The sequence below is a fragment of the Perca flavescens genome, chromosome 17 (genome assembly GCF_004354835.1).
Source record: "Perca flavescens isolate YP-PL-M2 chromosome 17, PFLA_1.0, whole genome shotgun sequence".
NCBI classification, from domain to species: Eukaryota; Metazoa; Chordata; class Actinopteri; order Perciformes; family Percidae; genus Perca; species Perca flavescens.
The window spans coordinates 31,432,005-31,446,942 of NC_041347.1; the positions used below are offsets into that span (position 1 = coordinate 31,432,005).

The 14,938-nt window shown below is 43.1% G+C and overlaps 1 protein-coding gene across 1 annotated transcript in view; it reads left to right on the top strand.

Moving 5' to 3' along the window:
- Nucleotides 1-14,938, top strand: part of hectd2 (HECT domain containing 2) — a 71,506-nt gene that overhangs the window by 22,099 nt on the left and 34,469 nt on the right. The window contains exons 8-14 of the mRNA XM_028604056.1: nt 3,231-3,340; nt 6,554-6,702; nt 7,082-7,205; nt 8,567-8,663; nt 8,974-9,081; nt 10,199-10,331; nt 14,745-14,833. Of these exons, the coding sequence (XP_028459857.1) occupies nt 3,231-3,340; nt 6,554-6,702; nt 7,082-7,205; nt 8,567-8,663; nt 8,974-9,081; nt 10,199-10,331; nt 14,745-14,833 (810 nt within the window). The remainder of the gene's footprint in view (nt 1-3,230; nt 3,341-6,553; nt 6,703-7,081; nt 7,206-8,566; nt 8,664-8,973; nt 9,082-10,198; nt 10,332-14,744; nt 14,834-14,938) is intronic.

The following is a 14,938-nucleotide window of genomic DNA, read 5'->3' on the forward strand; positions in this document are numbered from 1 at the left end:
CACAACTGTACAAGAATTCCTGACAGCTCATTTACAGGCACAGTTTCTGATTACGAGCTGTGTGCCTTTCTTTGTAGACTGACTAGTTTTGATACTGTCACAGTATTTAGATAGCACTTTGACCGGCTTTATATTTTTTAAAAAGACATGGAAGTCTCACTTTTTACAATATGGGAACTGTAACACCGGACAACAACTGCTTTTTTTTCTTTCTTTCCTTCGTTTTCCCCACAAAGTTTTTTCTTCTCTCCCATCTTTTTTCTTTTCTCATCAGTGCTGGGGCACAGAAATCTTTCCCTCGTACCTCTCTCTGACCCCCCTCCTTTTCAGCCTTTCAGTCTTTTTTTTGTTTGTTGGGTCCTTTCTTTGATCCTGTTTGATCCTATATTCAATATCTCCCTTTCTCTTTTTCTCTCTCTCTCTCTCTCTCTCCTCCCTCTCTCGCTCTCTCCAGTCCGATTTCCATATATGGTTTTGGGGATTAGAATCAGATAAAGACAGGAATCCACAGTAGTTCCACTGTGGTTCCACGCTCCATCAATACACACACACACACACACACACACACACACACACACACACACACAAGCCAAATGTCTGATTTTGTCCCATTTGACTTTGACGACTCGCCTCGTCTTCCAACTCTCATGAGAACATAACCGCAAACACGCACGCACGCACACACACATGCACACACACACACACACACACACACACACACAGATTGGGACTTGGTGAGGTCATGCTGGAGTTGAGGACTGCTGGTTTCCTGTATGATGACGACTCTCTCCGTTACGGGCTCTGAAAGCTGCACATTCACCTCGCCTCTCTCCCTTCGTCTGTGTGTTTGAACCGTGTAAAGACTGAACACTCATTATCTCACTTATTATGTCATGTGTTTTTCTGATTCTTATTAAATCCAAACAGCAATCTAACAGAAAGAACTTCATGTTCTCAAAGTCACAGTGAGTCATGTTTTTGACGGAAAAACACAACTTAGATGCAGCTTTAGTCGTAGCTGAAGAACCTGACCCGTCTCCGTTTTCTTTTCACGGACGGGACAGAAAAACACTCCCAGACGTCTTATTTTAAACCAAACCACCATCTTTTTTATCAACTTAACTAAGTAGTTTATGTGCCTAAACCTAACCAAACTGTGAGCATTTCACAACGTTAAAGACGTGTTTAAAATCACAACCTTGACGTTCAAATCCGCGATCAGCGGTCTGGTCATATCTGGTTAGATATGAGGTCATATTGCCTGCTACCGCTACGGGCAGCCTAGCCTGGCTCCGCCCTCCTACGTACTTCTGGGTCTGCGTTTGCTATATTCTTGGGTTTTCTCCGGCCAAATATTTACCGGTCCAATCAGCGAACAGAGGGAGTGGCTGAGAACGATGACGTTGAGGTCGTGCTCTAGTTTGAGTTGTAGTTCCGTAATGGCGGCGGAGAAAGACGCGAGCGAAGCCATTCGGTCCGTTGTGGTAACGCTGCCGAAAATACAGAAGTTAAAGCCCGAGCGAGAACAATCTTTGCTGAGTTATGTTGGTGGCCATGATGTTGTGGCCCTCCTACACCACGGGGGTTTGGGAAGAGTTACATTTTCCAGCTCGCTCCGTTAGTGGTGAAGGACTTGGCTAAGGCTAACGCTAGCGATGCTAAGCCGACGTCGCGACCAAACGTTAGCGATTGGTTATGGCAGATCCAGAGTGGCTCTGGGCAGATCCAATAGTTTTAAACTTCAACAGAGTACCCGCTTTCAAGGAAGTTAACACTTGGACCAGAGTCTGGTAGGACCAGGCTAGTGTACAAGGGTCTGGTAGGACCAGGCTAGTGTACCAGGGTCTGGTAGGACCAGGCTAGTGTACCAGAGTCTGGTAGGACCAGGCTAGTGTACCAGAGTCTGGTAGGACCAGGCTAGTGTACCAGGGTCTGGTAGGACCAGGCTAGTGTACCAGAGTCTGGTAGGACCAGGCTAATGTACCGGAGTCTGGTAGGACCAGGCTAGTGGACCGGAGTCTGGTAGGACCAGGCTAGTGTACCAGAGTCTGGTAGGACCAGGCTAGTGGACCAGAGTCTGGTAAGACCAGGCTAATGTACCAGTCTGGTAGGACCAGGCTAATGGACCAGAGTCTGGTAGTACCAGGCTAGTGGACCAGAGTCTGGTAGGACCAGGCTAATGGACCAGAGTCTGTTAGGACCAGGCTAATGTACCAGAGTCTGGTAGGACCAGGCTAATGGACCAGAGTCTGGTAGGACCAGGCTAGGGGGCAACCTGTTGTCATGAACCATTCGTTCAAAAAGCTAGGGGAGCTGTTTTATGAAAGGCTCATAGGGTCATATTGGGGGGGACAAACCCATATCATTGTCTGGTTTGGAGGACTTGGAACATTATGACATTATGACCATTGGTTTGTTGTGTTTGTGTTTTTTGTCTTTTTGACCCATCAGATCAGCTATTTATTATGCTAGCATGCAGACTGAACAGTCCCTCCAGAAAAACGCGATCAGCCAAAGTCTGCATATTTCTGCGGGGGCCGCATTTTTTCAAATACGTTGCACTTTCGCTGCATAAATTGCCAATTTCTGTGCATAATATGTGGGGCTTGCATGATTTCATAATTCCCGCATTTTTGTTGCAAAATAGTCACATATATCTTAGCAGAAATTTGAAAATGTTTGCGTTTACTTCACACAAGAACAGCCGTTTTCCCCTGTTGCTCAACGTTGCCATGGGAACGTTATGAAGTGACGTAATTATGCGACGTGAACATCATCGAAAAGCAGGGTGTTGGGGGGAATCACTTTTTTTTCTCTTGTTCATCAAACCGCAGTTTTTGCAAGTTCCCGCAATTTCATTGCAGAAAATTGCATAAATATCCCGTATATTCCATTGCATTTTTTAAGAAAATGTGCCGCATGATCAAGGATTTTTGCACACAACAATCAAAAAAAAAATTCTGCATTTTTCTGGAAGGACTGACTGAAAATCCTGGGGTTTTGAGTGTGGTGATGGACACTTTTGTCCCAAAATGCAATGCACAACAGATATGGAAAAACTCATTTTAAGTTGTGTTCCAGAGTCACCAGCTGCACGTGTCCCGATTCAGCTGGATCTTCTGAAGTCACTAGTTTCAAGACCACAATATGACATACTGCTCTGTGTGTGTGTGTGTGTGTGTGTGTGTGTGTGTGTGTGTGTGTGTGTGTGTGTGTGTGTGTGTGTGTAGAACCCCCAGTATTCCAGCACCAGCACCTATGTGATCTACGCTCACCTGCTGAGGCAGATCGCAGCTCTGTCTGAGGCCGACCACCACTTCCTGGTTCATTGGCTAAAAAAGTAAGTGTGTGTCTGTAAGTGTGTGTGTTAGAGCTGCAAGGATGAATTACCTAATTGATTAGTTGTCAACTACTAAATTAACAACAATTTTGGAAATCGATTAACCTCTTTAAGTAATTTTTTTATGGAAAAAGTAAACGTTCCATCTTGTTAAATGAATATTGTCGGGGTGCAGGGATAGCTTACCTGGTGGAGCCTGCGCCCCATGTACAGGGGCTCGGTTCTTGTCGCGGCGGTCGCGTGTTCGACTCCGACCTGCAGCCTTTTGCTGTATGTTATTCCCTCTCTCTCTCTATCTCTCTCTCTCTCCCCCTCCCCTTTTCCATCTTCAGCTGTCCTATATTAGAAAAGGCCTAAAGTTGCCTAAAAAAGAATATAAAAAAGTGAATATTGTCAAGTTTCTTCACTCCTCTGTGACAGTAAACTGAATATCTATGAGCTGTGGACAAAACAAGACGTTTGATGACGTCATCTCGGGCCTTTTGAAACACCGATTAGTCGACAATGAAAAGAAGGGTTAGTTGCAGCCCTAGCGTGTGTCACGCTGCCTTCACATTGGCACAGTAGATTACTGCTGCGAAACGACCGGAAGTCATTCATTTCCTCTGGAGATTCGCAGGCCGCATGCTGATGGGTCCGAACCGATGCGAAAGAGTGCGATGCGAAAAGAAAATCAGGTCCGTTGGTCATCCGGATGCGTTAAAAAAGTTGAACTCGTACGACAGGCAATGGACGGTTCCTATCTGACAATCTGAGCGGAAGTTAGCATTGCTATGGTACTGATGAACAAATCTGAATTCTTAACTTTTAATAACAAACATGAGTGTGTAATTATACAAAGGGATAAAAGATCGATTCATTTTGAAATATGAGAAAAGTTCTTCTGTGCAGAAACAATGCGTAGGATACCTGCTATGGCTAATTAGTTGGTTAGCAACAGACATCGAACCATTGACATTATACCGCTATATCCCATTTAACGGACCTGACATATCAACATAAGATAAGATAAGATAGATTTTATGGGGAAACAATATACAATACAGTATATGAGGTCACTGCTCCATCTCTCTTTCCGTTAAGGGGTCCTTGGCTTAAAAAACGTTGAAGACCCCTGTTCTATGTAGATGCACTCTCCTACAAAATCACCCTAGTAGTCGAGAATGATTTATTATTTCCAAATAGAGCTATTCATGTGATCTTGTAAAAATTACTTTTTTCATATGGCGATATATATTGCAGGAAAAAAAACGTCATTTTTTTTCCAATATCGTGCAGCCTTAGTTACCATAGCTTTCTATCTAGCTATTTCTCTCTGTTCTCTTTGTCGTCCTCTTCCTGTCTTTAACTTGTTGTTTCCATCAGCCAAGGCGTATTTTCTTTATCTTCATATTTGCATTGTTTCTGTATGATCTTTCACAGTTTGTCCTCGTCCGAACCGAGTATCAGGAGGGAGGCTGGTTGTATGTTGAACACATTGTAAAGCTCTCTGAGAGAAATTTGAGGCTCCGTAAATAACTTTTGGACGTGTAGGCGGATTAGGTCTTGTCATCTGGTCTTTGCAGCAGGGTTAGCCGCTGATTGATGTTGTGATGGCAATGTAAATTTAAAGTTTTTCCATCTCTGACTGAAAATTCTCTCTCTCTCTCTCTCTCTCTCTCTCTCTCTCTCTCTCTAGAGCTGCTTATGCAAATATCACACACAGCTTTCGTGCTTTGATAAATCTCTCATGTCATCTTGTACAAAAGCCACATTGGAACCTGCAGCAGTTGCATTCTTTTTAACAACCGACTTTTTTTTCATCATCATCATCATCTTTGTTTCCCCAGCGCTAAACTGAGGAGAAGTCGACATGCAGCCGTAATGGAAATGACATGTTTGCCATTTTCAAATATGTGACAAAAATGTCAAAAAAGGCGACAAAAACCTTGAAAAAAGTGACCAAAAATGTCAAAGAAGACGACAACAACCATGAAAAAAGTGACAAATATGTCCAGAAAAGGCGACAAAAAGCACCGAAACCTCAAGAAGACGATATAAGCGACAAAAATGTCAGAAAAAGTGTCTGCTGACGTTTATTTACTGATCAATTAGTCGATCCACAGAAAAATAATCGCCAGACCCAAAACGGAATCTGCAGATTTGTTTACAGGTTTCAGTGAAAAAAAAATAAAAAATTGTCAAAAACATTGAAAAAAATTGACAAAAAATTCAAAAGCAACCAAAACATTGGGGGGAAAGAGAAAAAAATGGCAAAAAAACCACCTTCAAACAAGCGATAAAATGACGGAAATAGCGACAAAAACCTAGAAGAAGAAAAAAAGTCACAAAAATGTTGAAAAAAAGGCGACAAACGTGTCCAGAAGGGCTCCCATGTCTGGTCAAATACAAACAATTCCCTCTTCATGTACATGTTTTCAGTTATTTCACACTTTTTTGTTAAGAACATAATTTCATATGTGTTCATTCATAGTTTTGATGCCTTCAGTGAGAATCTACAATGTAAATAGTCATGAAAATAAATAAAAAAACGCATTGAATGAGAAGGTGTGTCCAAACTTTTGGTCTGTACTGTATATTGTGTGTACATAATGGAGGGTTTAGCTCATGGTATGTGCATGCCAAATTAAGCAAAGGAGAATGAATTTCTCCTAAATATTAGCTACATTTTGAGTCCCGAATGAAACATAATTTTAGTCTGTGCTAAAAATTAAAATTAGGTATCATAATTGTACTTTCCAGCTTTTACTGGTGTCCAGTCAAACATTTTTTACAGGGTAGTATGTACCAACTGTGTCTCTGTTAATTTATGATCTCTTTTTTGGAAAACATAATCCACTATCAGGCAGTTTTATCAAATCCTTGTATCTTTTTAAAGGTGACTCAGCCTTTACAGTAACAAACAACAAGCCATCTTCTGTGCGTCTCTCTCTCTCAGCCTGAAGAAGGAGCGCTGACCAATGCGTCCTGTATGTGGTGATGATTTACAAGCGAGCTGCTTCAAATTACAAGTTGTCTTTGCTTCTGCCTTAGATCCAAAAACCCAATTTAACCATCCAACGCTGCTATTTTTCTCTATTCAAGTGTCTATTTATGTGCATGTGTATATTTCAGGGTTTGTGCGGTTTGGACTCTGCCAAGATCTGCCCAACCAATGCTAACTGTGTGTGTGTGTGTGTGTGTGTGTGTGTGTGTGTGTGTGTGTGTTTTCAGGCTGACGGCGAGGCGTTTCAGGCAGCTGGTAGAGCGCCTCCTACAGTTCATCTCCACTCGTCTGTTTCCTGCAGAACCAGACGAACTTCCTCCTCTGGCCAAGTGCTCCTGGTGGATTCCCTCTGCTACTAAAGTTCTTAGCCTGTTCAGTGAGTCTCACACACACACACACACACACACACACACACACACACAACACAAAAGTCTGTGTAAATTAGTTCATTTTAGCCTACTTTATGAAACCATAATCGCCCCCTCTCAATTTTTACCTGCCCCATTAATCTTTTTACCCTGGCCCCGGCGGGCCTGTTAGCAATACTAACCATGCTAACCATGCTAACACTGCGGACATTGAAACAGACCTCAGCTTGTATTTGTTACACACACACACACACACACACACACACACACACACACACACACACACACACACACACATCCCTACTGCTACGTCCACTATTTTTACAGACTGACACACACAGATCATTTTGTCACACTTGACTTTCTTTCTTCTTTTCCTGTCCTCAGATGCAGCCAACAGTGTCTCCTCTACTCCCATCATGCCTTTCACCGACTTCTACAACATCACTCTGGAGCACATAGACTTCATGGAGGAGTACAGGACCTGGCAGAACTACGGCAACTCCAATAGGTCAGATATCGGTCCTTCTTTTTGCCTATCCAGTTTGACTATTAAGCTGACTGACTTTTCCGTCTGTAACGGACCCACCGCTAGCCTAGCCTAGCTTAGCCCGTATCCTGGAGGTAACCGGCTCCATCTAGCCTAGCTTAGCCCAGATCCTGGAGGTAACCGGCTCCATCTAGCCTAGCTTAGCCCGTATCCTGGAGGTAACCGGCTCCATCTAGCCTAGCTTAGCCCGTATCCTGGAGGTAACCGGCTCCATCTAGCCTAGCTTAGCCCAGATCCTGGAGGTAACCGGCTCCATCTAGCCTAGCTTAGCCCAGATCCTGGAGGTAACCGGCTCCATCTAGCCTAGCTTAGCCCAGATCCTGGAGGTAACCGGCTCCATCTAGCCTAGCTTAGTCCAGATCCTGGAGGTAACCGGCTCCATCTAGCCTAGCTTAGTCCAGATCCTGGAGGTAACCGGCTCCATCTAGCCTAGCTTAGCCCAGATCCTGGAGGTAACCGGCTCCATCTAGCCTAGCTTAGTCCAGATCCTGGAGGTAACCGGCTCCATCTAGCCTAGCTTAGTCCAGATCCTGGAGGTAACCGGCTCCATCTAGCCTAGCTTAGCCCAGATCCTGAGGTAACCAGCTCCATCTAGCCTAGCTTAGTCCAGATCCTGGAGCCTAGCTTAGTCCAGATCCTGGAGGTAACCGGCTCCATCTAGCCTAGCTTAGCCCAGATCCTGGAGGTAACCGGCTCCATCTAGCGGTGGGTGCTGTCAGACAGAGTTACGACACACATGGAGATGAGAAGGGTATGGACTTATCTAACTCTGGGGATACGGGGAATAAGACAAAGTCCCAATATTCGGCATGTTCCTTCAAATGAACAAGCAGTGGAACAGACGTACTGACTTTTCCCAGGGAAAGTGGCTCTTCCTCGCCTGGTAATAAGGAGCAGAAATGCTAACAGACGTGACAACACATTAGCTTTACCCACTTACCCATGACCGAGAGCGCCGTTAGCTCCTTGCTGGAGCTTCCTGGAAGCCAGACTCGAGTGTCTCCGCCTGTGCAGAGACAAAGCGACGGTCCCACTGCTGCAGTTTATCCAGAATGGCGGAGAAACACTTTGAGAAGCCGTGAAGTCTGTTTCACGCTGCGTCACGGCTCCTTAGCGTCCGAAAAAGGAAACGGATCCAGAGATTACAGTTCAAATGTCCCTGGTTGGTGCGGTGGGGGAATTCTGCTTGTTTCAGGCTCGGAGTGTGTCCATTTCAGAGCCTTGTGATTAAAAAAAAAAAAATTATTCATGTATTCAAACAGATTTAGAAATCCTTTTTCAGGGTTACTAACTCTTCATATTTCTTCTTGTCCTTTGCTCAGGTTTTCCTTCTGTCAGTTCCCCTTCATCCTTTCAACGGTGGTGAAGAAAGCCATCATCCAGAAAGACTCCGAGCAACAGATGATCAGTCAGGCCCGGGTGAGAGAGAGACACACACACACACACACACACACACACACACACACACACACACACACACACTGTTGAACTGCCTTTTGAAGAAGTGACCTCACTTTTCAGATGTTCTTTGTTCACGAGGTCCTCAAAAAGATAGAAGTACAGTAACACAGACACATGCAAACTGGAAAGCAGGCAGAACGTGCAAGGATGTACTGTGCGCAAGCAACAAATGTCTACATGTCCACACAGTTTAATTGTGTGTGTGTGTGTGTGTGTGTGTGTGTGTGTGTGTGTGTGTGTGTGTGTGTGTGTGTGTGTGTTTTCACAGCAAAGCCTGGTCAATAAGGTTTCTCGCAGGCAGAGAGTGGATATGAACCTTCTGTTCCTCAACATTAAAGTACGACGAGCACAACTCCTCAGCGACTCACTGGATGAGGTTGGTACGCACACACGCACACACACACACACACACACACACACACACACACACACACACACACACACACACACACACGTTGTTATATGTTCTCCCGACAGGAAGCTGGAGCAACTAAACAGCTTGTTTGACACTCGGCTGCTTTACTGTACGGGCCTCTGTGATCACAGAATACCTTGAGCTGTGACATAACGTAGAGCAGTGGTTGTTTTGCTGAAATATGTTAAAGGTTTCCAAACCAATCTGCTGGTCCAGTGTCAAACTAATTGTTAATTAAAAAAAAAAACTATCATTTCCCGTTTAATTGACCTATCTGCATGTTTTTGCCTGTAAGTAGTGTGTTACAGGCATCCTCCACTGAAGCATTAAGCAAAGATAATGAAGAAGGAAGGAATTCTCACAGATGTAGACGAATGTCTTGAAATACTGTAGTTGGGCCTTAATGAGGTTTTGATGCCAAACAGAAATATCTTTTTTGAAAAACAAATTGTAATGAGAGAGGAAAAAAAAACAGGCACATTTGTGGTCTGCCAACACAGAGAGGGCGTGAAAATACAGAACCATTCATGATGGATAAGCCTTTAATGTTCTACATTCATGTCTCAACCTCAGACGCTTAGTCTGACCTAAACTGTAAATCTCATGTGAACCCCGAAATCCAAGTCCAAGGGATGATAACGGTTTGAAGTCTGATTCAGCCTAAAGGTTTTCAGTTTTAAGATTATCCACGTTTCTGTCTTTGTGAAGTTATTTGGTCTGCAGAAGTTGGTGTTTGGTGTTTTAAGTACCCAAACGACATCCCGACCAAACGTTAGCGATTGGTTATGGCAGATCCAGAGCGGCTCTGGGCAGATCCAATAGTTTTTAACTTCAACAGATTACCCGCCTTCAAGGAAGTTAACACTTGTCAATGGAGAATGGCCAGACTCTCTGTACAAATGAAATGGACCAGAGTCTGGTAGGACCAGGCTAATGGACCAGAGTCTGGTAGGACCAGGCTAATGGACCAGAGTCTGGTAGGACCAGGCTAGTGTACCAGAGTCTGGTAGGACCAGGCTAATGGACCAGAGTCTGGTAGGACCAGGCTAATGTATTCGTCCTCTTCCTCCCTCTGTAGTTGACAAGGAAGCGGTGCGACCTGAAGAAGAAGCTGCGGGTGACTTTTGTCGGGGAGGCGGGGCTGGACATGGGCGGCCTGACCAAGGAGTGGTTCCTGCTGCTGGTCCGACAGATCTTCCACACAGACTACGGTGAGACACACTTCCAGTTCGCAGCGGACCAGAGTGGTCAAGCGGACCAGAGTTTGTTTGATCCCCACAAGAGTTTGGATGAGTTTTCACACCGCCCCAGACCAACCGGACTACCAAATGCTCCAGGGTTCGTTTTAAACGGACCAAACAAGACCCTATTCAGACCTGTACGCATTAACGCAGGAGGACGCATTGAGATCCGATCACTCAGACCACTTTCGGAGGTGGTCTGGGCCGCATACGGCCACAGTATTTTTTGCAGTGTGTTCACAAATATGTTATGTGCGCCACCGTTGCCTGGCAAAGGCGGAGGTGTCATCAGTGGGTTAAGGTTATATTTTTAGGCTCATAAAATGTCCCTGAATTCACGAATATGATTATATTACTGCCTCCCGCTGGTTAAAAACACGTATGGGATCTTGGCAAATAAAAAATGAGTTACGTAATTTGTAAGTTTATTGATGGATAGACCCTGAGATGAAGGGTTAGATCTGTATAGAGCAGGGAAGTGAGATCTGATTGCCAGGTTTGACCTGACATACTCAGAGCTGTGCACTTGTGATCGGATCACCCAAGACGTATGTTAACGGCAGGTCTAAACAGGGCCAAGTCTGGGATGTCGATAAGCGTTTGCCATCAGTATGTCTGCAGTGTAGTTCAGAAGGCCTTCAGCTGACATCAAATGTATAAAGTATGTCTGTGAAAACGGCCTCAATCAAGTGCGATTAAAGTTTAAAGGAGAGCAGAGAACCACAGATAACGTTGAGAATCTGGAGGGAAATCTAGCTTGATGCAATGTCAATGGGAAGCGAAGCCATACTTTATTGGAATCAAGTGGAAAGAAAATCATGTTTTTATTGGATCAAAATGCAAAGTACATTTTTATTACACGGAGGTCTCAGTGGACGAGCTGTGTAAGTTTTCAGGTCGGTGAATGAGTGTCAGATGGCTGAGAAAAGTGGTCTGTTGTGCTTTCGGAAACTCAGCAACAAACTCTTATTTCAGACCGGAGCAGCTCTTGTTATGACTGTCCTCTTCTCTCTGTTGGTTTCTCTTTTCAGTGTACGCTCCTGCCTGACTCTAATTATCTCCATATCCCTGTCACTTTGCCGTGTGACTTTGAGCCTTTGTCTCTTCCGCCTCCTCTCTTCTTCTTTAATCCTTTAAAAAAAAAAACTTAAGCCTCTCCAATTCTGCCAATTTAAAGAAACAGTTTCTTTTTTTTAGTATCAAATTCTCTCCCTGTAGGGTTGAGAAATGGCGCTGAGAGATCCTTAGACTTCCATGGAAGCCTCTTAAACCGCTCCTGCAGCACAATCGACTTCTTCGGGTGGTTCGAAATTATCCAAAGTGAAGCCCTAATCTTGTTAAAAGCACCATTTCTGTGAATGCGTTGTGTGAATGTGACATGTAAAAATCTCACGTCTAATGTATCAACAATGCACGCGACTAACTTTGTGCACTCCTAGCAAAATCTGTGAGGCCAAGGACATCAAAATGAAGCATTTGAACCTCATAATTAAATCCATTCCACTAGGCTGGCTACAGACCTGTTCTGCGTGGTGGTGGTGAAGTGTCCCAGGCGTTAGATCGCTGACCTTTAAATAAAATACTAGAATGCCTTTCATTGTCACTATACACATGTACAATGAGATTAAAAGCAACTCCTTTCCCAGTGCCAACATGTACGTCAAATAAATGTAACAACATGGAAGAAAATAAGTAGTGCAAAAACGGGAGGTAAGGTGCACAGTTCTGAGATGTATATAAAAAAACCTTTGGTTTTACTGTATATACAGTGTGATATGCAGTGTGGGTTATTGCACATTATTTGAATGATGCCCAACAGTGGTGATCATATTCAATGAGTAATAGATATTGGACACTGAGAGTAATGATATTGCACAGTAATGGAATTGCACAGTATTATCAATAATATGAAATATTAAATATTGCACAGTAGGTGGGTAGAAGAAAGTCCGGAGGTTCGTCGGTCCCGTCGGGCACGATTCTGAACGTTTGTCCACAACGTGTCTGTCGGGTCAATATCAGGCTGAATTTGTGTAGTCTGATCCTGGCATAAAGGGGGCGGTGTTTTTACCCAGAGGAAAATTCAAAAATCTTAATCTAGTCTTTTTGGTGTCTACACTTAACCCTTCTGTTGTCCTCAGGTCAAATATGACCCGTTTATAAAGTTTCTATGTCAGAAATGTGGGTTTCTTTCAACCAAATTGCACAACAATTACACTGATAGTTCCATAGAAACGATCTTCAAGTCTAATTAAGGATCAGTTGACTACTTTCATTTTTATTTTGTGTGTTTTATTCAATTTTACAGCATTTTTAGCATCAAAACAGTATCCTGACTAAACTTTGACTTATACAAGTCTGTGATTCTTTCAATATGTTCCTCTGATTTCATATATGAGTCATCTTAATTCATAATTTCAGCTTTTTTTCAACTCAAAAAATAGGTATCATTTCATATAAATGAAGTTTATTGGTCATGAATTCCAAAAATCTGTGTAAAACTAGTAAGTAAGCACAGAAAAAAAGAAACAAAAGCAACAGAAAGACTTTCTTTTATTATTTTTACCCGGGAGGACAACACAAGGGTTAACTGTTGTCACCTTTTTTTCGGCTAAACTCAACTGTATTGTGAAACAGTTATTAGTTATTATTAGTTATGACCAGCGGCAGAACCCTTAATTTTCTTAAGGTATCGTACAAATTGTTGTGCAGAAGTTTCCGTACTATATCACACGGACCCACGGATGTGTCTGATTCCTACCAGTGTCTTTTTGGGGCCACTTGCTGAAACGCTCTTCTCGTTTAGCAACCTGAGGCACAAACTAATGGTGACATTTGTAATCCAAATTAAATTTATGCGAAATGTGATTAAAACATTTCTCATGCTCTCTTTTATTCATGTGTTTCCGTCACTGCAATATTTCCTTTAACCACGAGACGCATTCTCTCGTCATGTGTGGATAAAAAACATTTTCGTAACATTGATATAGAATTTTCTCCCAAGATTTTCTGTTTCTCCTTCAGTACCTAGGGATTAACATTAGAAAATACTTGAATGGAAACGTTTGTCTGCATCTGCCTTTCTCTGTCTCTTACTTTCTATCTGTGTATCTCTCTCTCTCTCTCTCTCTCTCTCTCTCTCTCTCTCTCTCTCCTCTGGCCGAGTTGTTCTTTCCATCATCTTTCCATCGTCTTTCCATCTTTCCGCGGTCGTCTGTGTTTTTGGTGCACACTCAATGAAAGCTGTGTTCCCCTCATTAGCAGTGCAGGGAAAGCCCCAGCTCTGCCTCGCGCACACACACACACACACAAACACACACACCCCCACACACACACACACACAGACACACACACACAGGCTCTTTTATGCGTGAAGCGGTGTCAGTTTCTGGTGTTCAGAGATGTGAGCGCTCCAGATGTGTGTCTCCGCTCAGAACAGACTGCTGCTGTTTCTCTCGCTGGAAAACGATTCTGTCGAGTTTATTCGACTTAACTTCCCGCTGCTCATCGTCCTTTATCACTCCGACACTCGCCGTTGTGTGTGTGTGTGTGTGTGTGTGTGTGTGTGTGTGTGTGGGGGTGTTTGTGTCCTTTGGTACCGTGGAGACTGACGGCGAAGAGGAGACCTCATTAACAGTTAAAAAGCAGTGACAGTTTAAAACAGCTTTTTATTCCACCAATCACAATGTTATGTGTTATAATCAGTTTCAGTCTAATTTCTCAATTTTTTGAGTTTTGGGTCAAAATGTAAACTTTTTTTTTTTTCAATGTTTTTGTTATATTTTTCAAACATTTGTTGCTTTTCCTCTTGATGTTTCTGTCAAATTTTTTTTTTTGGGGGGGGGGTGGGGTTCCCACGTTTTTGGGGCTTTTGTGGACATTTTTGTCACTTTTTTCAACGTTCTTTTTTTTTTTTATGCTATAAAATTGAATAAAACATCCAAATTTAAAGAAAGTAGTGGGCTGATCATTTATTTTACTGGGGAAGAGCATTGTGTGTTCGTTCGTATCATTATGTTTCTGAAAATTTGGTTGAAAGAAACTCACTTTTCTGATAAAGATTTTTTTTTTTTTTAAATGGGTCAAATTTGACCCGAGGACAACACGAGGGTTAAAGCAGCAATAATTTATATTTTTTACAATAATGTATTGAATGTGAAAAGGTGTCTTTTTTTCCTTTTTACCCATCTTCCTTCTCTTCCTTTTGTTTCCCCTTCACTTTCAACTGTATTCCTTCCATCCTCGCCTCCATTCCCCCCCCCATTCCCTCCCTTCTCTTGTCAATCTATCACTCTCTCATTTCTCCATGCTTCATTCATTCATCAACCACCAGAAATGTGCCATACCTAATCTAAACCATATTTTTATTTTTATTTTTTACAGGCATGTTCACCTACATGAAGGACTCGCGCTGCCATTGGTTCAGCAGTTGGAAGTGCGACAACTATTCAGAGTTCCAGTTGGTCGGGACTGTATCCTTTGTACAAGAAACAAAAGACGTAGATCGTGATGTAATGTACATTTTTGGGGGACCTTGGGTGGTATATTTTTTGTTAAAGGGATTTAAATCCAGTTCT